This window comes from Trachurus japonicus, chromosome 2 (assembly GCF_045865225.1).
Source record: "Trachurus japonicus isolate A0001 chromosome 2, Traja_1.0".
In the NCBI taxonomy this organism is placed as follows: Eukaryota; Metazoa; Chordata; class Actinopteri; order Carangiformes; family Carangidae; genus Trachurus; species Trachurus japonicus.
In genome coordinates this window covers 1909490-1932114 of record NC_140908.1, presented here as the reverse complement: position 1 = coordinate 1932114, position 22625 = coordinate 1909490, and the positions used below count along the sequence as shown (strand labels likewise).

The window sequence follows — 22625 nt, the reverse complement described above, 5'->3', positions numbered from 1 at the left end:
TGGTCCACAACAATGCGGCGCGCTTTATCCTCTGCGCTCTGCCCTAAGCGCAGGCCACGGCAGTTGTAAGACAGGACGCTTATCTCCATAGCAACATCGGGCCTCATTTATCATTGTGGATACACGTTTTTTTACACGCTCTTTCCCCCGTTTTGTGCGTACGCACTTTTCTCCGCCTAATTTGGGATCTATCAAACCAAAACTTGTCGGGAGAAAGTGCCGAAATTTACGACCAGTCCGACCATGGCGTACCGGCATTTACACGCTTTTTGAAGAACAGGAGGAATTGGCGACGCCGCTGCTGAGTCAGAGAACTGCAGTATGCGAGGGAGAGAGGAGCGTGGACACTGTTTGAAGTAGCAAGTGGTGGTGATGATGACCCCCCCCCCTGCCCCCACCACCACCACCACCACCACCACCACCGCACACGTGTTGACGTCGGCACTTTACATGAAAAGCACAGCGACTCAGATTTTTCCCCTGTGCATTTACACTAGTTTGCTCCTAAATACTGGCTTTATAAAACGAATTTCGTTTTCTTTTGATATCATATTGATATTTCCCCCTGCATGTAGGCTACACCTCTTCCACAACCCGTCTGTCCAGTCTGGAAAATAATGTCTGCGACGTGCGTGTGTTACGTAGCCAGACTGGACACACACAAAGCAAGCAGCAAGCCCAATAATGTCGGCGCAAATCAAAGCAAATGAGAAAACATGATCGATATTTTTTGTGTGAATAATATTTATTGTATTTAACAAAACTGGGTGCTGCCCAACATCATTTTAGGAAAAGTCACAGACTGGTGGACTTCAATGTTTTTTTTGTTTTTTTTTAATATATAGCTATGCACAAATGAAAATCAAAGTCTTCCAGTGAACGGAAGTTGGGGGTTAGTGGAAAGGGGTGCAAAGTACTGACTGGCAGTGGAAACCCTGCTTTAAATTATTATGACATAATCTAAAATAAGGGGCAGAATAAATATGATTCTTCTTCTTTCTGTTCTGTTTCATTTAGATTTGGGAGTTTTTTGTTTTTATTGTAGCCTTTCAATGCAAGATGATGTTTCTGACTGATATTGCCGTGTTACCGTGTATCTCGCTTTCAGAGAAATTCCGCTTCTTCCTCCGCTCTCCGTCCGTCTGTTGTCTTCACCGTCTTCCACTGACGTCATTCCACACGTTTCCAGAGTGCACATGGCTACTTAATATGCACGTAACTGATTTGCATTGACCACATATGGTTGCGTGGGGCCGTTTAGGGGGCTGGGTATGAGTTTTACACGCTCTTTGATAAATGAGGCCCCAGATCTGGGGCCAGATCTGGGGCCTCATTTATCAAAGAGCGTGTAAAAGTCCTCTTAAATTTTCAGTATGACGGAAAGGCAAAATGTGCTTACGACCAAAAAATATACACTCTTTTCAGATCTATCAAACTCCGCGTACACACGGCTGCACGGTATTTCCCTTGATAGATCACACCGGACCTGAGAAAAGCGTGGATGAGAACACGCCTCATACCCAGCCCCCTAAACGGCCCCACGCAACCATATGTGGTCAATGCAAATCAGTTACGTGCATATTAAGTAGCCATGTGCACTCTGGAAACGTGTGGAATGACGTCAGGGGAAGACGGTGAAGACAACAGACGGACGGAGAGCGGAGGAAGAAGCGGAATTTCTCTGAAAGCGAGATACACGGTAACACGGCAATATCAGTCAGAAACATCATCTTGCATTGAAAGGCTACAATAAAAACAAAAAACTCCCAAATCTAAATGAAACAGAACAGAAAGAAGAAGAATCATATTTATTCTGCCCCTTATTTTAGATTATGTCATAATAATTTAAAGCAGGGTTTCCACTGCCAGTCAGTACTTTGCACCCCTTTCCACTAACCCCCAACTTCCGTTCACTGGAAGACTTTGATTTTCATTTGTGCATAGCTATATATTTAAAAAAAAAAAAAAAAAAAAAACATTGAAGTCCACCAGTCTGTGACTTTTCCTAAAATGATGTTGGGCAGCACCCAGTTTTGTTAAATACAATAAATATTATTCACACAAAAAATATCGATCATGTTTTCTCATTTGCTTTGATTTGCGCCGACATTATTGTGCTTGCTGCTTGCTTTGTGTGTGTCCAGTCTGGCTACGTAACACACGCACGTCGCAGAAATTATTTTCCAGACTGGACAGACGGGTTGTGGAAGAGGTGTAGCCTACATGCAGGGGAAAATATCAATATGATATCAAAAGAAAACGAAATTCGTTTTATAAAGCCAGTATTTAGGAGCAAACTAGTGTAAATGCACAGGGGAAAAATCTGAGTCGCTGTGCTTTTCATGTAAAGTGCCGACGTCAACACGTGTGCGGTGGTGGTGGTGGTGGTGGTGGGGGGGGGGCGGGGGGGTCATCATCACCACCACTTGCTACTTCAAACAGTGTCCGCGCTCCTCTCTCCCTCTCACACTGCAGTTCTCTGACTCTGCAGCGGCGTCGCCAATTCCTCTTGTTCTTCAAAAAGCGTGTAAATGCCGGTACGCCATGGTCGGACTGGTCGTAAATTTTTGCTCTTACTCCCGACAAGTTTTGGTTTGATAGATCCCAAATTAGGCGGAGAAAAGTGCGTACGCACAAAATGGGGGAAAGAGCGTGTAAAAAAGCGTGTATCCACAATGATAAATGAGGCCCCTGGGCTGTCACGCCAGTACCGGGCACATAGGCACATAATCACACACCACAGGCTGTATTGCAGGAAACCGGGAGCGTGGTTTACCATCTAGTCCAGCAGCTCCAGAACCAACGCCTCTAGGCTGGCGTGGCTCAAAATAACGTCTAACAAAAGAGCCAGCCGACCACAGGTGCGGATCATACATCTCTGCTACATTGTTACATTCAGCAGTGACACAGAAAGAGCTGAATCCACTTCCAGATGTTTCAATTTTACGACAGATCACCTCCCGTCTCAATTTGTCTTTCAAATAGATGGATAGAGTGTCGGCATCCAGGTTAGGATCAAACTTTGAAGCAAAGACACTCACCATCTTCGTTGTAACAGTTTTTACCTACTGGCCGTGCCCGTTCCGATGATTCCCGTCTTCTTTCTCTCTGATCTCGCTGGCGATTTACCCCGATGAAGTCTGTGCTGCACCGCAGGATTTCCCGGTGCTGGCTTAACACGACCCGCCTTCTTCACTACCGTGGTCCAGGCAGGAGATTGTGTTTGCCCCGATGACCGGGCCGCCACAGTTGGGGTCAAAGCTGTGGTCTCCCGCTGGACAGTTGGTGTTAGGGCTGTGGTCACCGTCTCCCTCTGGACAGTTGGTGTTAGGGCTGTGGTCACCGTCTCCCTCTGGACAGTTGAGTCTGCAATCCGTTCGGCAGCCGCGGGCTCCGTCGCTGGGGGGAGCGGCTGCTCCACGGTCAATCGCCCATCAATGGCCGCCGTCACCTCCCGCAAACCTTCACAAACATTTGACTGGATTTCCAGGGCTCTCCTCATGCAACAGATCTCACCGTTCAATTGTTCCATTCTGCCCAGCAGTGCCGAAACATCTATATAGTTGAATGACACGGGTGGCAAATCGTCCAGAAAGTGTGACACGAATCTCGGGACGTCCTCCCCACACTCATTCAGCACTCTCATGCACAGTTTAACATTATTACTGTCTTTCTGTTGGCCTTTGTTGGTGATACAACGCTGAGACGTGTTAGGGCAGACCTCAAACAACCGCGGTAAAGTGAGCCGCTGTTTGATTTTCGTTGGGCGCGCGCTACAGTAAATACGGTAAACACGGTTCTCGAGCAAAGTGAAGGTCCTGAAAGATACATAAAGCCTATGTGCTTTTACTGGAGAAATGTGGAGGAAAATCACTTACAAGATTAATCAACTTTTTAGTTATATTTCACTGTCGTAAAGGGGAGAAAAATCACCTTTCATCGACATTTTACTGTAGAAATGTGGAGAAAAATAACCTTAAAGTCACCCCTATAATAAAACCCATTTACAGTATGCTGACCTTTGACCTTACGTCAGATCAATTCCTTCATAGGTGTCTTCCTCATCTCTTTTGAATATTGTTCCTGACATCTCACTCTACTTCTGGTATCATTTTGGTGGCATTCTACTGTAGAAATGTGGAGAAAAATCATTTTAAAAATCCCACCCATAATGATTTATTATTATAGGGGTGACTTTAAGGTTATTTTTCTCCACATTTCTACAGTAGAATGCCACCAAAATGATATCAGAAGTAGAATAAGACCCCAGGAACAGTATGCAAAAGAGATGAGGAAGACACCTATGAAGGAATTGGTGTGAGGTAAGGTCAAAGGTCAGCATACTGTAAATGGTGGGATTTTTAAAATGATTTTTCTCCAAATTTCTACAGTAGAATGCCACCAAAATGATACCAGAAGTAGAGTGAGATGTCAGGAACAATATGCAAAAGAAATGAGGAACACACCTATGAAGGAATTGATCTAACGTAAGGTCAAAGGTCAGCATACTGTAACTGGGTTTTATTATAGGGGTGACTTTAAGGTTATTTTTCTCCACATTTCTACAGTAGAATGCCACCAAAATGATACCAGAAGTAGAGTGAGATGTCAGGAACAATATGCAAAAGAAATGAGGAAGACACCTATGAAGGAATTGATGTGACGTAAGGTCAAAGGTCAGCATACTGTAACTGGGTTTTATTATAGGGGTGACTTTAAGGTTAAGGTTATTTTTCTCCACATTTCTACAGTAAAATGCCACCAAAATGATATCAGAGCATAGGCTTGTGAAGGACTTCTGTCCCGATGACCAACTTGCTGTTGAAGTGGCTCAAGGTATCATTGAGGTAATATAAACTTGCCTATATTGCTTCAATGTGAAGTTGTTTTGCAGTGCTTTACGTTAATGTGATTTGTTGTATAGCAGATAGATCACAGATAAAGAAACACATAGTCTACACATTAATCTAATACTCCCACATAATAATGTTGATGTATTCAAAATAAATTGTCCCAATTTGGTCTTTAAGAAGCAATTTCAGCACCAGAGCAGGTTCTTGGTGGAAAATGTTGGCCTAAAATGGTCCAATTACTTTGGGTTTGGTATATCCATGTTCAGAATGATTGCATGAAACTGTATTTTGATGCATAAACACATTCTAAATACATTTTGATTAAAAAAAAATAGCAATAATGTTGTTTTTTTAAAGAACTTATACACTCAACATTTACTTGTCACAAGCATTTTTGTGGTCTTCATGCAAAGTGCCTCCGGTTTGAAGGCTGTCCCTGCTGTCCTCTATGATTGGACATTTGAGATGTCATGTGATTTTGATCATGCAATATCACAGCTTGTGTGAGCCCACATTTACATTAACTTTCTTTTGCTATAAGACCTATACCCACTTGAGTTTAAGTGTCCCACACATTTGGCAAATTCACCCGTATTGAACATACTGTACATACCCCCCTCTCCTTCAGACTGGAAAATCGTTTGGTCGAAAAATGATGACTGGACATCTGTCCACAAAAGGAGTGAAAGCTTCTGCGGGCAGAGTGGGAAAAATGTTGAAAAATGTTCATCACCCCTACCACACTGAAAGACAGCAGGTAAGGTTTTTTCTGCATTTCAATCAAAAGGTAGACTCTGCCATTTAAGGATAAAAAATAATAATAATTTGTTTTTATATTTTAGGGTGCCAGAAATCTGAACCCCATACCCTGAATGCTGAATACATGGGTCACAAGCTGCATGTAGATCAAAATGAGAAGCTTGTGATGTTTGGGGTGACCCATGTAATGGCTATCGATGGTTTCAGCAAGAAGGTTGTCAGTCACTCCACCATGCCGATAAAGAACAACATTGTCATTTATGACGAAGTGTACAGGTAAAATAACTTCACAAGTGTTTACTACTGAGTTTGAGTTTGGGTTTTGAGTTTGAGCACTTTATTTGTCAGAATGTCTTCTGAAAATGTTCTTGCCTCTAAGGCACTTGCTTCTTGTGCAAAAAAACAACATAATACAACAGACAAACATCAGACAAAGTGTCACATCAGACAATGAACAAAATATAACATCAGACAATTAACAAGATATAACATCGGACAACCATCCAACATTTATTTGTTAATAAAACCCAGAAATTTCTCAGAAATTTCTCTCATTCACCCCCCTCCCCCCACAAGAAATACTGTAGATGGTGGATTATTAAGATAAAGACTTTAAGCTGTATGATATTTTTAGAGTGTTGAATAAATAGAAAAAGAAAACCATGATCCTAAAACCGTGATATGAACTGAACCGCGGATATTGTGAACTGTTACGCCCCTAATGTTTGTCTGTCTGTTTATCCTCAGACCTGCTGTGCTTTCCTATGGCCTATGGGACCAGGTCAGAGTTGACTGTGGGAGAGAATTTTATTTGATGTTATTCATCCAGGGAAGGCTGGCAGAGCACAGACACAATCTTCAAAGGCAGCCGTACCTTCAGACACCTTCAACAAACCCTAACCCTAAGAGTGTCAAGCAATCCTGGTGTCATGGAATTTTTGCATACTTCTAATGAGAGCATGCAGACTGACCTATCCTTAAAACCTACACAGAACCATGTGATAGAGAGAATGTGGGTTGAGGTGAATGCACGAGTCAACTACCCGTTGAAGACAGCTTTGGTACAGCTGGTGGACCAGGAAGAAGTGGACATGGAGGACAGCCTATCAAAGTATTGTGTATCAAACCTGACCTGCCAGATGGCTATTGGCCTCACAAATGTCGTGGCAGCATGGAATGCACACAGGATCCCTGGTATGATTCTGCTAGAGATGTAAAGATAAAGCCTACTGGATTCTCAAAAGCAGATGGGCATCAATACATTTAAGCAAGAATAAAATGACAAATGAAATGAAGTTCGTATTCAATATTGACAACTCCAAGATGCTGATGGATAGCTAAAACAATAATTTTGCCTGTCAGTTTCAACTTAAATCTCACTACTCAATGTCCTGTCTTGCAGGAAAGGGAATCCCAAATGAGCGGTCTAAGGAAGGGTGTCCTGCCAAAATACCTGTGGATCTCCTGCCTGTTGGTGGTGTTGCAGCTGACCTGTATCAGCAGGAGGTGGGGTCCACCTTGAAAAGGGAATCCATTTTTGGACGTGATCCTTTCCCCTCTGAAGCTGCCCAACAGTGGGCTGAAACAGAGTTTAGTTCCCACTTTGACTTGATGACACTACACCAAAATGTAGTTCACAACGACTATGGCCCTTTCAAAGATGCAATTCGGTCTCTTATTGAGATCACCAGAAGATGTGTGTGACCTGTAAATCCATGGTGAAGAAGCAGTAGCATTAGCCACATGTTTTTCAAGTACAGTACAACTTTGTAATTTTTCAAATACAATAAAAGCACTTACTGTACAACCTTACTAGAAATTCATTTTTGAACATGTAAATGAGTTGTGTTCCAAGACAGAAAGAATGTACAATCATAATCTGTTTTATAAACTTACATGGACGACAGCTTATAAGTATTGTGCATCAAATCTGACCTCCAGACCTCAAAATGTTTTGTGGACTAAACCCCACCTACATAGTGGCGAATGGCAAGTATGTCAACCATCAGTTAATCTGTTTTAACTACTTAATTGAACTGATTTTGAAGAGAAAATGCCGTTACCAGCTACTGCTCCATTTCAAAACCTGTTATAAAACACAGCAGTGGACAGTTTAGAGCAGGGGTGTCAAAGTCATTATAGTTCAGGGGCCGCATTCGGCCTAATTTGATCTCAAGAGGGCCGGAACAGTAAAATGATCGCATTTGCATATTAACCTGTAAATAACAAGAACTCCACATTTTTCCCTTTGTACTTTGTGCAAAGTACATTATTAAGATGTGTACAGTTTATGAGCTATCCTTTTTACAAAAAAATATGAACATTCTGAAATTTAGGGCTGGGCAATAACCAAAAGTAATATTGTAATATTTTTTTTAACTGAATGGCAATATAGGATATACATAGGCCTATAGCCTATTTATACTATTTCCATGATGTAATTATGAGTTTCCACCAATTAGCAGCCAGTAGTGGCTTAATATTTTTGTCAGAGGCAAATCCTTAAAAAGGCTGTCAGTTCTAGGTCAAAACCACATGTGGCAAATGACACAGACAATTGTAGGTATTGGGCTGATATTAAATTGTAGCTATAGGAAAAATACATCTCCCTCTCTCTCTCTCTCTCTCTCTCACACACACACACACACACACACACACACACACACACACACACACACACACACACACACACACACACACACACACACCTGTAGCTGCGCTGTCCCTCTCCTCTCTCTCTGTTCCCCTCCTCTGTTGCTTTGAGCTCCCAGCTGTGCGTGGATACGTAACTAGGGTGACCAGGTGTCCGGCTTTAGGCCGGACAGTCCGGATTTTCAATGCCTTGTCCGGCGTCCGGCGCAGCCTCAAGCCGGACGCTTATTTGTCCTCCTTTTTGGAGTTGCACCTGAACGCAACGCTGCATATCGTCCAATGGTGTAAGACTTTCGGTTAAAAAAAAAAGCTTGGTTAAAAATGATTGGCTAAAAGCGGTGTCACTCGATTTCTCATTGGTTGAAAATGTAAACAAGCCGCCCCCTGTTTCCGTGTGCTAGCTGTGTCTCTCATCTCATTAACTGAATGTTAACAAGCCGAAAAAAACGGACCTCATTCAATGCCGAATGGTCAAAAGAGCGCACGCTTGTGAGCAAAAGTAGCAAAGACGATTTGCATGCGTATTGCACACTTTGTTGTGTTAGCACACAATGAAAAGCGGCCATTGCAAGGCATCACGCCGGTGCTTTTTTCCCCTTTTTTTTTCCCTGAGCTGCTGCAGCAGGTGAAGGTGGATTTTGCTGAGGGCTGAGGCCGTATTGAAGAACAGGATACTGAGGACAGGGACTTAAATCAGTTAAAATACAGGTGGACTGCAGCTGCACACACACACATACATAAACACAAATACACTGCAGACATGTCCCCAAAGGACTGAATCACTGTGGAATACACTGTGGACTTTTCAGTTCAATATTCACCTGTTTTGGTGTTTTTTTTCTTACTGTCTTTTGTTGTTTTCATAAAAAAAAGTTCTATATGCTTATTAATATTAAGTGGAATGTGTATTTGTGGCCTGAAATTTTTTTCCGGCACATGTACCACATTGGACAAAAGTGTCTGTGTCAGACATAAAGGTTAAGGCCATACATGTTCTGCTTTGTGGCACTGCACTTTGCAAAACAGATGTAGGCTATTGAATAAATACAAATACTGTGAACAAATACTTTTCGCCTTCTCAGGAATATTTTTTCCTCTTCTGTTACACATACATGATATCATAGATAAATTGTCTTGTGTTGAACAGAGTATCTCAGAATCATTGTATCATGATACCATCGTTATCATGTACAAAATTGTATTGTTGTGGGGAGTACACTAGAGTTGTATGTTGCAATTTTTATTTCCTCACTAAATGCCGCAAAGTGTCCTCCTTTTTGGTGTTGTGGAAATGGCCACCCTATACGTAACTACAGGTTATATCTGGCTTATCACCGGGCCAGTTCTGCCCCCAGGCCGGTTCTGCCCCACCAACCCGACCGGACACGCCGGTTCGGATCGAGAATTTGCGCTAATGAGTCCGGCCACGTCGCGCCGGGGCTTCATCAGCAGGTCGGACCGTGTTGGGTTTTAACTTTCAGGCCCAGTGACGCTAGGGATCCACTGGCGTCAATGCGATTTCTTGCCGGACGCGACGCCTCTGAAAAAACGGACGCTTCGGTAGGCGGGAACACAGACCGGCGAGTTAACGGACAGTGGACAAGCAGACCCCCGCCCCCCCGAGCTGTTCTCTATCTCGCTCCCCATTGGACAGCGACCCTGCGTCGGACGCATTCATTTGCATAAAGTTGAGCTCCGGTCAACTTTTGGACGCGCCGCAACTGCTCGAACGGACGCGCCGCGTACCCAGAATGCTTTGCGGGCGCGTCATTAACGGTTTGACGCGTCCCATAGAAATGAACAGGCAGCCGCGTCGCGGCGGACGAAACGAACGCCAGTGGATCCCAGGCGTGAGAACTCGAGCCGAGCTGGGCCAAGAGCAGGACTTTAGCGGTGAATGTCGGTGCTGTCCTTACACTACGCAACGAGCCGCTGTTGTTGTGTTGTAGTAGTCAATACGTGAGAGTCGGCGGCTCTGTGTCTCTGTTGTCCGCTGCAACTTGAGGGAGGGAGGGAGGGAGGGGCGGGGGGGAGAGGAGAAGTGGCGCTCACTCAATCTGTGAGGGAGGGGCGGGGGAGTGAGCTCAGCAGACTGCTGAGAGAGGGCCGAAAGAAACGGAACTCCAACATTTGTCCCGCGGGCCGGATTGGACCGCCTGGCGGGCCGGTCCCGGCCCGCGGGCCTTGACTTTGACACCTATGGTTTAGAGCATAGGTGTCAAAGTCAAGGCCCGCGTGATAAGCCAGATATAACCTGTAGTTACGTATCCACGCACAGCTGGGAGCTCAAAGCAACAGAGGAGGGGAACAGAGAGAGAGGAGAGGGACAGCGCAGTTACAGGTGTGTGTGTGTGTGTGTGCGTGCGTGCGTGCGTGCGTGTGTGTGTGTGTGTGAGAGAGAGAGAGAGAGAGAGAGGGAGATGTATTTTTCCTATAGCTACAATTTAATATCAGCCCAATACCTACAATTGTCTGTGTCATTTGCCACATGTGGTTTTGACCTAGAACTGACAGCCTTTTTAAGGATTTGCCTCTGACAAAAATATTAAGCCGCTACTGGCTGCTAATTGGTGGAAACTCATAATTATATCATGGAAATAGTATAAATAGGCTATAGGCCTATGTATATCCTATATTGCCATTCAGTTAAAAAAAATATTACAATATTACTTTTGGTTCATATTGCCCAGCCCTAAATTTCAGAATGTTCATATTTTTTTGTAAAAAGGATAGCTCATAAACTGTACACATCTTAATAATGTACTTTGCACAAAGTACAAAGGGAAAAATGTGGAGTTCTTGTTATTTACAGGTTAATATGCAAATGCGATCATTTTACTGTTCCGGCCCTCTTGAGATCAAATTAGGCCGAATGCGGCCCCTGAACTATAATGACTTTGACACCCCTGGTTTAGAGTGAGTAGAGAGAGTACATTTACTTGAGTAGGCTACTGTACTTAAAGCAGAAGTAAGTGATATATTTGTGTTAATATAAGTCTTAAATAGTTATATCTTCCGACAGCAATCACTTACATAGAGTGTTTGGTCTGAAACACGGGTCTGTCAGTCCCTCTGCTCTGCTCTGAGCCGAGGAGAAAACATTTATCGTATCCTACAGTTTTTATCCAATGAGGAGAGAGAACGGCATGCAGGGCTGTGTGTGCAGCCAAGGAACGCCGTGAATGTGGCGACGTAGGGACGAGGACTGTTATGGTGCGTTCAAGGAAACTCGTATTTTTCCGACCGTGAAGTGGTACCAGTTCGATCTGGTACGAGTTCACCGGTCGGAAGTTACGAGTGGCCGTTATAGTGACTTTCACCGGTAAAACAGGTCGGAAAAACACGAGTGGGTTGCCTGAAACGCTACAAAGTCGTAAGTTGTGACTTGAAGCTGTAATTTACGATTTCAAAAGCCTGCCTGGAACGCAGCATTAGCCAAAACGACCGGACCACTTACTTCTGCTTTAAGTACATATCCAGAGGATTTGTACTTTACTTGAGTATTAGATTTCTTTGGTACTTATTACTCTTACTTGAATACATTTCCAAGACAAATATTAGTACTTTTACTGGAGTTAATTTGTAGGAAGGCTGAAAAGTACTGGTTACTTTCAGGTATTTTTCTAAAATCCTATTGGACACAAGCTGTGTTTGTCTGTGAAGGAAACCCTAACCCCTAAAAGCAGCACATCAGTGCAGCTGCTTTCAAAGAGTTCATTCTCACTAACAAGAGTTAAAAGGTCCTTACATTCGTTTAGAAACAATTAGAGTCATTCATTGATGTGAAGAATAAGACATTTACTCTTACTCTTACTTTTAACTTTAAATTTACATTTGAAAGCATGGATACTTAAGTACCTTTAAAAGCAAGTACTTTTTTACTCTTACTGGAGTAACATGTCGACTGAGCTACTTTTACTTGTAATAGAGTAAATTCTGACCAGTAGTATTTGTACTCTTACTCAAGTACTGGGGTGGAGTACTCTGTCCATCTCTGATAAAACATCAAAGATTGAACAGGTAAAACGACGACCCCCCGAGGCTATGCTCGCAGTGCGACACCTGCTGGTAATTCTTGGTAAATGCACAGCATGGATTTTACAAGGGGAAAACATAAAAGTTGTTATTGGATCTCCGGGGTGTGGAGAGAGGATTTACACATAATGTTCAGTAAACATCACACTGGAAAGAAATCTGTCACTGATGTAATCTTAACAATGATAATATAAATTGTATGCTGGCGCCGGAATGAGTTTTGAAATGGGCCGAGTCCGACATAGTGGGAAAACGAAAACTGTGTAGATTCATTGATAAAACTGTCGGGCACACAATGCCCTCAAAACACAAACATGCAAGAAGTGGTGCAGTGTGTTTCACCGGCGAGGAGCTGTCATTACCCGAGAATTGGCAAGAAGGCAACGACTTCAACATGGCTGACCGAGTGACGTTGTGGAGGGGTCAGAGAAGCGTCCAGGTACGCGAGCTGGATGTAACTCTGCAAAATGTTTCCAGAGTATTTAAGGTTAGTAACATTACAAAAAGTACAATTTCACTGAAAGGCCGGGTTGGTAAATTTGGAGTTCCAGCCAAATTTGAAATTGCGCACGCCATATTTATGTCTTTAATGTTATTTTTAACATTTAAAAATGTGCTTGAAAGCTCAGTTTTAATTTGTTTTGCTGTGAATGGCCGTGTGCGCGCCATTTCTCACGGAAGCACACAGCACAGTGATCAGGGCCAGGCCTTTTTCCAGAAGGCGGGTTGAGTGAAACCTTGTTAGCCTTGAGTTTAGGGAAAAACGTGGCTTTTCTGTTCCTGAAAGAGAGCCAGTGAAACAAACATTACTGCTATCATCTCGTACCCATGCCCCGTCAATTATTATTACTCCTCCATGTATAAAATTTTAAACTCGTAATACAAAATGAAACTTTGGACTACACAGGTTGTAACTGTCCAAACAAGATTTTTTTTATCATGCTAAATAAATTAACTCCACTGCCACTCCCGTGCAGTCCTGATCATCTCATATAAAACTCCGTATAGGCGGTATAGGCTCCCTCTAAAATAACCTGCAAAGAGAAAAAGTACAGCATAGATATTAAGAACTGAGATGGAATAGACAATTGACCTATTAAGTCTTGTTTAGAAACAATGTGACTTTTTAGTGTAGTGATTAATGTAGACATGTCTAGTTCCACCTAGGTTTGATGTTAAACGCCTTCTTATGCCCACAGAGACCCAGCAGAGGCATGTAGAGCCTTGATGATGTTATCATATAGACCTTTTCAGAGAGTATAAACAAAGACAGGTGTGGCTCATTAGAAAACGCTCTGGTACACTAAATGGAATGGAGCCTTAATTAGTATCCTTGGTAACACCTGTATTTGCTCTGAAAAGGTCTATAAGTCACAAAGGTCAACAACATGTTTTGGATCAGTACAGTTCATATTAAGACATGTTATAGCGTCTCTCGGCAAAACAACGTGATTTAATAAGCTGTCCGTTAAGACAGTATAACTATCAATGTTTTTCTTAGACAACTTAGCCCAATTTAATTTCTCAGAGTTTACAGTATTCCCAGAGTCCACCAAGAGGGGCACAGTCTCAACATTTAGCACCATAGCTATTGGTATGTGGTCAGAGGTAGCCAGACCATAGCAATGAGCAATGTAAGTGTTGCTCATGGTTTGCTTGTTTGAAAAATTTCAGTCGTCTCCTAGGTAACCTGAGGCTGAATTACAGTTTTTTACGATTGAATAAACACAATTTTGATTGTTTTGTTTTGTTTAGCAAAACCCAACACACGAATAGCACAACCACATACCCAATTAGCAAAACACCTTAACTCCTTTGCAAAATGAACCACTCTTGTAAAAACTATACACTAACTTATCAAAACCATATTTTTTTACCATATGAAACACACACGTTGCATATGACTTAACTCTGTTTGCACCAGTTACACTCTGCTGTTGAAAACCTTTAACACTTTCGGCTAATTCTGCTTCTAAGTGCATAGAGTAGTATGGGTGAAGCACACAGTGAATTTGCAAAACATTGCTCGGATTTGCACAACTGTAAACACATTTCCACATTTCCAGTCTGAATGCCCTTATGACAGATGCCACGGTGAATCTGCTGAGATTTGGCTGGACTCTCAGTCCAGCCTCCCTCAGCGTCAATCCATGGTTCACAACATGGTCCACAAGAGTTGCGCGAATTTCATTGCTTATAAAGTTGGACCTCTTCTCCTTTGAGCTTCACCTACTCCTGCTTGAGGTCTTCCTCTTCCTCTTCCTCTTCCTCTTCCTTCCATTTTGGTTAAGCTTGGTAAACTCACCTGCTGCATTTTTATAGTGCTTAAACCTGATTGGTGTGTCTACAATTAAGCAATCTTGTGTTTGCACACCTGATGGCAGTGTTCAATCAACTGGCTCATAGGTGTGGTAATTTGACAGTCAGTGCTTTAGAATAGCAAGGAAGTGACATCTTGATATACACTATATTACCAAAAGTATTCGCTCACCCATTCAAATGATCAGAATCAGGTGTCCTAATCACTTGGCCTTTGGTGGAGGAGGAATTATGGTATGGGGTTGTTTTTCAGGAGCTGGGCTTGGCCCCTTAGTTCCAGTGAAAGGAACTTTGAATGCTTCAGGATACCAAAACATTTTGGACAATTCCATGCTCCCAACCTTGTGGGAACAGTTTGGAGCGGGCCCCTTCCTCTTCCAACATGACTGTGCACCAGTGCACAAAGCAAGGTCCATAAAGACGTGGATGACAGAGTCTGGTGTGGATGAACTTGACTGGCCTGCACAGAGTCCTGACCTGAACCCGATAGAACACCTTTGGGATGAATTAGAGCGGAGACTGAGAGCCAGGCCTTCTCGACCAACATCAGTGTGTGACCTCACCAATGCGCTTTTGGAAGAATGGTCAAAAATTCCTATAAACACTCTCCTCAACCTTGTGGACAGTCTTCCCAGAAGAGTTGAAGCTGTAATAGCTGCAAAAGGTGGACCGACATCATATTGAATTCTATGAGTTAGGAATGGGATGGCACTTCAGTTCATAGAATGAGTAAAGGCAGGTGAGCGAATACTTTTGGTAATATAGTGTACTTCTGTGTCTAATGCATAGACGTGTGTGTTAGTGTTTCAAATCACGGTGTGTATTGTTTTGCACAAAGTGTGAACGGACTCATTGTGCTTACAGTGGTGCAAATCTGGGGCCAAGTTTTGCTCCTTGAGTGTAAGGTTTTGATAATTGGGCAAAACTTTAGATTTTAGTGTTTATTCAATCGTAAAAAACTGTAATCAAACAAACACTTTGCATGGCAAAATATGATGGTATCTGTAACATAAAGAAATCACATGGATTCTAACAAACTAGCTAGTAGGCTTAAATTACATGCTTTCTGGAACTGGGCTCACACTTGTGTATTGGCAGTGTATCCCTGACAAGCACCCAGAGTTCAGACCAGCAGGCAGAGCCGCAGTTTAAGACGCCCCTCTGCTGGGTCCCTCTTGTTGTCACCCACCCAGCCTATAGAAACTGTGTCTGCCTCGAGGCTGTCTAAGCCTAAACCCCAATCTAGAGGAGTTGTTTATAGCAACTTAGTTAAAATCAAAACCACTGCTCCAGCAAGCCAAACTAATAGAACTATTAAATGTGGTTTGCTCAACATTCGTTCTCTCCCATCCAAGTCTCTCCTAGTGAATGACTTAATTACAAGTCACCATATTGACATATTAACACTCACTGAGACCTGGTTGCAGCAAGATGAATATGTTAGTTTGAATGAATCTACCCCTCCTAGTTACATTAACTGTCATGTGCCTCGTAACACAGGCCGAGGAGGAGGAGTGGCTGCTATTTATCAGTCAAATCTGATTATCAACCCTAGACATAATAGTTCATATAATACATTTGAAAGCCTTACTGTCAGCCTCTCTCACCCAGACTGGAAAGCAGAAAAACCACTCTTACTTGCTGTAGTGTATCGTCCTCCTGCACCTTATTCTGAGTTTCTAGAAGAATTCCCTGACTTTCTGTCAAATTTAGCAATGAGTTCAGACAAAGTCATTATAGTAGGTGACTTTAACATTCATGTGGACGTCGATGATGATTGTCTGGCTACTGCATTCAAGTCACTTTTGGATTCAGTCGGCTTCTCTCAGAGGGTAAACAAACCCACTCACACTTTTAATCATATCCTTGACTTAGTACTTACTTATGGAATAGAAGCTGACCATGTCACAGTTCTTCCTCAGAACCCCGTCTTGTCTGACCATTCTTTAATAACATTTGAATTTACTTTAACAAATTATATCCTACCTGGGAAAAAATCCCGCTACAGTAGATGTCTATCTGACACGGCTGTTTCTAGATTTAAAGAGCTTATTCCAGCAGAGCTTGCTGCCACATCCTGTAACCATATTATGGGCAGTGATGCTGACTTCACCACATTCTGTAACCATACTATGGGCAGTTATGCTGGTTTCACCCCCACACAGGTGGACTATCTTGTGGATAGCACTGCAGCAGCACTCCTTGGAACACTTGATGCTGTAGCTCCCCTCAAAAAGAAAGTTATCAATCAGAAAAGAATAGCTCCCTGGTACAGCCCAAACTTGCGCGCTTTGAAACAGAAGACCAGACAGCTGGAAAGGAAAACACATTCCAGCCAACATGAGGAAGACCGTCAAGCCTGGAAGGATAGTTTATTAATATATAAAAAAGAACTCCGTAATGCTAGAAGCAATTACTATTCATCTCTAATAGAAAAGAATAAGAACAACCCCAGGTTCCTTTTCAACACTGTGGCCAGGCTGACCAAGAACCATAGTGTTGTTGAGCCATCCATCCCTCCAACTCTCAGCAGCAACGACTTCCTAACTTTCTTTACCGAAAAGATAGTTAATATTAGAACAAAAATTGCTAGTAATGGCCCACAGATTACGGTACCCATAGAAGCACCTCCCAGACTTGGTACACACTTGGACAGCTTCTCTCCCATCGACCTGTCAGACTTAACTTCTGCAATTACTTCTTCCAAGTCAGCCACATGTTTGCTGGATCCAGTTCCGACAAGACTACTTAAGGATGTCTTCCCCTTAATTAACATTTCTTTTCTGAACCAAATCAATCTTTCCTTAGCCACAGGCTACGTGCCACAGGCCTTCAAGGTGGCTGTCATTAACCCTTTACTTAAAAAACCTTCTCTTGACCCAGATGTCCTTGCCAACTATCGGCCTATATCCAACCTTCCTTACATCTCTAAGATCCTTGAGAAGATTGTCCTGGAGCAGCTACATGAACATCTGCACAGCAACGAGCTCTTTGAAGCTTTCCAATCTGGATTCAGAGAACACCATAGCACTGAAACAGCACTTGTCAAAGTCTCTAATGATCTTCTTATAGCTTCAGACAGAGGTCTCGTCTCTGTTCTTGTACTTTTGGACCTCAGTGCTGCATTCGACACCATCGACCACAGCATCCTGCTGCAGAGACTAGATCATGAAATAGGGATTAAAGGAACTGCCCTAAAATGGTTTAAGTCATACTTATCTGACAGGTTTCAATTTGTTAATGTTAATAACGACCACTCAGAGTATAGCAGAGTTACGTATGGTGTACCGCAGGGTTCAGTCTTAGGGCCAATCCTCTTCATTCTTTACATGCTCCCATTAGGTGGCATCATCCGGAAGCACTCAATCAATTTTCACTGTTATGCTGATGATACGCAACTCTACTTGTCCATGGAGCCAGATGACAGAAGCCGCCTCATCAATCTGCAAGACTGTCTGAAAGACATTAGATCCTGGATGTCCTCTAACTTCTTGCTACTGAATTCAGATAAAACTGAGGTTATTGTGTTTGGACCTAAACATCTCAGGGACACGTTCTCCAATCAGATCGCTACTCTAGATGGCATCACCCTGACCCCGAGTACTACCGCGAGGAACCTTGGAGTCATTTTTGACCAGGACCTTTCCTTTAGCTCCCACATAAAGCACGTGACTAGGACCGCCTTCTTCCATCTGCGCAGTATCACTAAGATTAGGAATATCCTCTCCCAGAGTGATGCTGAGAAACTAGTACATGCATTTATCACTTCTAGGCTAGACTACTGCAACTCTCTCCTGTCAGGATGTCCGAAAAAACTCTCTAAAGAGTCTCCAGCTGGTCCAGAATGCCGCAGCGAGGGTTTTGACAGGAGTTAGGAAGAGAGAGCACATCTCTCCCACCTTAGCTTCTCTCCACTGGCTTCCTGTGGGATTTAGAATAGACTTCAAAATCCTTCTGCTGACTTATAAGGCTCTTAATGATAAAGCTCCAACCTATCTGAAAGAACTAATCATTCCTTACTGTCCTACCAGAGCACTCCGCTCCCAGAATGCAGGTCTGTTAGTGACTCCCAGTATCTCTAAAAACAGACTGGGAGGTAGAGCCTTCAGTTACCGGGCTCCTTTACTGTGGAACCAGCTCTCTCCATGGGTCAAAGAGGCAGACACTCTAACTACATTTAAGTGTAGACTTAAGACCTTCCTTTATGACAGGGCTTTTAGTTAGGGCTGGTTCAGGTAGCTCTGAACCATTTTATAGCTACGCTGCTATAGGCTTAGACTGCTGGGGACACATCTGGTTACACAGAGCCCTCTCCTCCTCTTCTCTTCTCTTCTCTTCTCTTCTCTTCTCTCCTCCCCTCCCCTCCCCTCTCCTCTCCTCTCTTCTCCTCAGTATATTTTTGAACTGTCATTTTCTGTTGTACTTTGTAGTTTGGCCTTGGTGTCTCGCACTCTCTCTGTGTTTCCGCAGATCCACCGGAGCTCCATCTCTCTGCACCAGCCGCCGCCTGCATGGCCCCCCCCCCCCCCCCTCCCCTTCCCCTGCTGTTAGACCGGCCTCCCCTTCCTTCCCATGGACCAGTCTGCCACCCAGCCCTCCCATCGAGCTGGCCAGCTCTCCCTGCCCCCCCCCGCCCCCCCCCCCTCACCAGAGACTGCCTTCATCAACTCCTGCTAACATTTCCATATTTCGCACATTCTGTGACAAACTGTAAACTGTTTTCTTGTCTGTAACAACATCTATTGCACGTCTGTCCGTCCTGGGTGAGGGATCCCTCCTCTGTTGCTCACCCTGAGGTTTCTCCGACTTTTCCCTGTTAAAAGGGTTTTCCATGGAGTTTTTCCTCAGTCGATGTGAGGGTCTAAGGACAGAGGATGTTGTTACGATGCCATGTAAAGCCCTTTGAGACAAACTGTTTGTAAAAACGGGCTATACAAATAAAATTGCCTTGCCTTGCCTTGCCTATTGGCAATGTATCCTCTTTCAGATGGACAACACTGTCATAACATACCCAATCATTCCTCAACTACTGGATGTTGAGGTTTTTTTTCTCATTGTTTAGTGTATAATATACAGAAAAACCAAACAAAAAACACATTTCACAGCTCCCATTAAGGGCTGACTTGGTACACTGATCAGGTTTCTGGAGCTGAAAGCTGTTCACTATGACATGGCATTTGATTACAGACAAAGTGCATGAGTAAAAATAACTACGTATTAAAACATAGCCTACTGATAATGAAGTCTGAAAGAGGTGTGTGTGTGTGTGTGTGTGTGTGTGTGTGTGTGTGTGTGTGTGTGTGTGTGTGTGTGTGTGTGTGTGCGCGCACAGGGTGAGTGTGAACAATGGAAGTAGAGTAAAAAACAGACCTTGTCTGACTTACCTTGTCATCTTTGTTTTTGCAGGTGATTCCATCAACAGTGTACATGATGTCAGTGCTTGGTGAGCTGATTTTACCCAGCGCCACAGGATTTTTCGACTTCATTGATTTGGGCGGCAGGTATGAGGTGTGTGGGGAGGATGCACCCCCTCCAACCCCCCCCACCCCAAACATATCCAGCACACCACCACCAAACCAGTTCCGCTTTGGAACCAGGCCGGTGTCCGCTGCCGCAAGCCGCCCAGGACCAGGACCTGCACCGGCAATGGTGCCAAGGACCTTTACAAGGTTTGTTCTGATCTCAACCAAATTTTTTCGAGGGAAACTGGTCCAAACAATGAGGGCAACCTTATACAATTATTTGTGACAAAATTAAACAGTTGTATGGTAAAATGAAAAGTGACATAAACTAATTCAATGTATCTTCCCATTTCTGGTTATCTGTCTGTTACCCTTGGTTCAAAGATGAGCCAGAACTCCAGTATAAAGTTTTAAAACAACACTTGTTTCTTTATTTATACAAAAGTTATATTCAAATCTATTTATTTATTGGCACATGTAAAAGGAGCAATAATGATTAAAACATCTCCTCTAATGATCAGGATACAGCCGGCCTGGCTCCCTCGGGCTTACTGCGAGTGAGAGAGGGGATAGACAAAACAGTGATTTATAACATTACACACACGCACCTGGCAGTTACTATAACACGGCACCTCTATAGAGCAACCAGACACTGCACACGCTCAAATGCAACTCCTGCCGGTATACACAGCAAACCCCTAAGCCCCTCGAGTTAAGGCAGACTGAGCACACTTGGAGATGGAAGCCGACTTAACATGGTCAATAGGTGGGAGAGTGGTAAAACAAACAAAACAAAACAAAAACAAACAAACAAAATAAATGACGGCTCAGCTGAACAGCTCCGCTCTGTGTAACTTAACACGAGGCCATCAAGGAGCACAATCCTGCTCCGCGGTAGCTGCTCAACTGAACACATCAACCAAACCACAAAGAAGAGGAAAAAGGAACAGCAGTCAGGCCATGCACAGCTGCTCCTCATGCACCTACAACACAAAACAAATACTGCTCACAAACAAACATTTAGCAAGCAAGCCATGCAACATACAAGCTATAAAACATCCATCATGCAATATTACAATACAGACAACACATGGAATAAAATTAATTATGTTACCATACGACTGTCACAGGGTGCACACACACTGATCTGACCGACCCTTGTTGGCTCGCTTCCCTCCTGTAACTGTTTCAGTGACAACAAAAATGCAATATGGTCAGCATCAACATATTCACACACACATATGCTGGGGAAACAGTGGACACTTTATTATGCCTAGAAATCAACATACCTCCTGTTCACCAGCTCATTCCTACCCAGGAGCCCAACCTGCTCCGTGTTTCAGTGTATGCGCTGGGCACTTGTTGTGCAGTTTAACATACAGGAACGGCACCTAACAACTTGAAACACACAACCACACAAATGTACTAATGTCGTGTGCCTCTACATATATTCACAATTTGCCAATTCTCAGTATGGTCTGAAAACTCTAAAAACTTACGATCGGCAGTGCCCTCACACAATCCTCCTCACCAGCCTGCAGCAAATCAGCCGGTGAGGACTTCAGACAGACAGCTGCCTTTCTGCCTGATTAGGGCCTCCTTAAATCTGCCTGTCCGAATTTATAACCCCGCCTCCCTCCAGCGGCTACATGTCCAAAGGAGCATAACCATTGGAAGGGTGGAGAATGGGGCACTTGTGGCTGATGGCGGAATGCTTTACATTGCCTTCCTGGAACACGAGGCAAGCGTTTCGTCCATTAGTCAGAAGGTGAGGCAGGAGTTGCAGGCGGAGGAGGACATGGTCCTCTGTGACCTACAAGGAAACCGCCTGCTTGAAGGTGCCGGGACCACAGGTATGTTTTTATGAAAACTTTAATCCTGCTTTGTGTCACTGATATATGTTGACGTTAAATTGGATGGAGATTAGCATTGCAGTAACTATTTTTTTAGTGAAGCTCTATTTTACTACACGTGCTGAACATAAAACGTGTGGTCATGGTTGCAGAAAAATATTTCCCTTAGTCTGATTAAACTAACTGGCAACTGCTGACTTCACATTGTTAATGTTAAACCACAAAGGGTCAAAAGGTCAAAATTCAGCCACAGTGAGTTTAAAACATAGCCACCACTAGTTGTAGACATTGTGTCAGGAGAGAGCTGCACATTACAGGCTACTATTTTATTTATTATTTTGATGTGGAACTAGCTTTATGAGCAGAATAGGGAAAATGTAGAATTTTAAGTGTTTAATGTGAGAGTCTTTATGACTTCCAGCGTCCCTGTTTAAATGTTCCATGTGTTTGCACTCCTGTTTGCCAGGAAGGGGCTTTCTCTTGATTTTGTCTTCCCTTTATTATTTAGTTGTGTATGTAATCTGAACTACATTGATTTGCAAGAAGACTGTAAAATTTGACAAAGTGCTTCAATTGATTTCCAGATAATTTTACACAGTTCATTTTTTGTTAATCTTGTATTTTGTCTTTAATTTTGGCGACAAAACGCTAGAAAAATAATTGCACTGCCAGACAGTGCATACCAGGAGATG

The 22625-nt window shown here is 43.3% G+C and overlaps 1 protein-coding gene and 1 long non-coding RNA gene across 3 annotated transcripts; one reads left to right on the top strand and one right to left on the bottom strand.

The window, feature by feature from the left end:
* Positions 1-5799: 5799 nt before the first annotated feature.
* Positions 5800-7316, top strand: LOC146990511 (uncharacterized). The gene is made up of 4 exons (XM_085804019.1): positions 5800-5888; positions 6360-6522; positions 6605-6806; positions 7015-7316. The coding sequence occupies exons 1-4, from the start codon at positions 5800-5802 to the stop codon at positions 7314-7316; spliced, it is 756 nt and encodes a 251-aa protein (XP_085660145.1).
* A 13244-nt stretch (positions 7317-20560) lies between these two features.
* On the bottom strand, positions 20561-21680 carry LOC146990510 (uncharacterized). Of its 2 annotated transcripts, XR_015037890.1 has the most exons (4): positions 21580-21650; positions 21370-21478; positions 21195-21263; positions 20561-20631 (listed from the first exon to the last, which is right to left on the bottom strand). It is a non-coding gene; the product is annotated as an uncharacterized LOC146990510 (long non-coding RNA). The 2 variants fall into 2 exon arrangements; XR_015037889.1 differs by having other exon boundaries at positions 21370-21680.
* Positions 21681-22625: the final 945 nt, after the last annotated feature.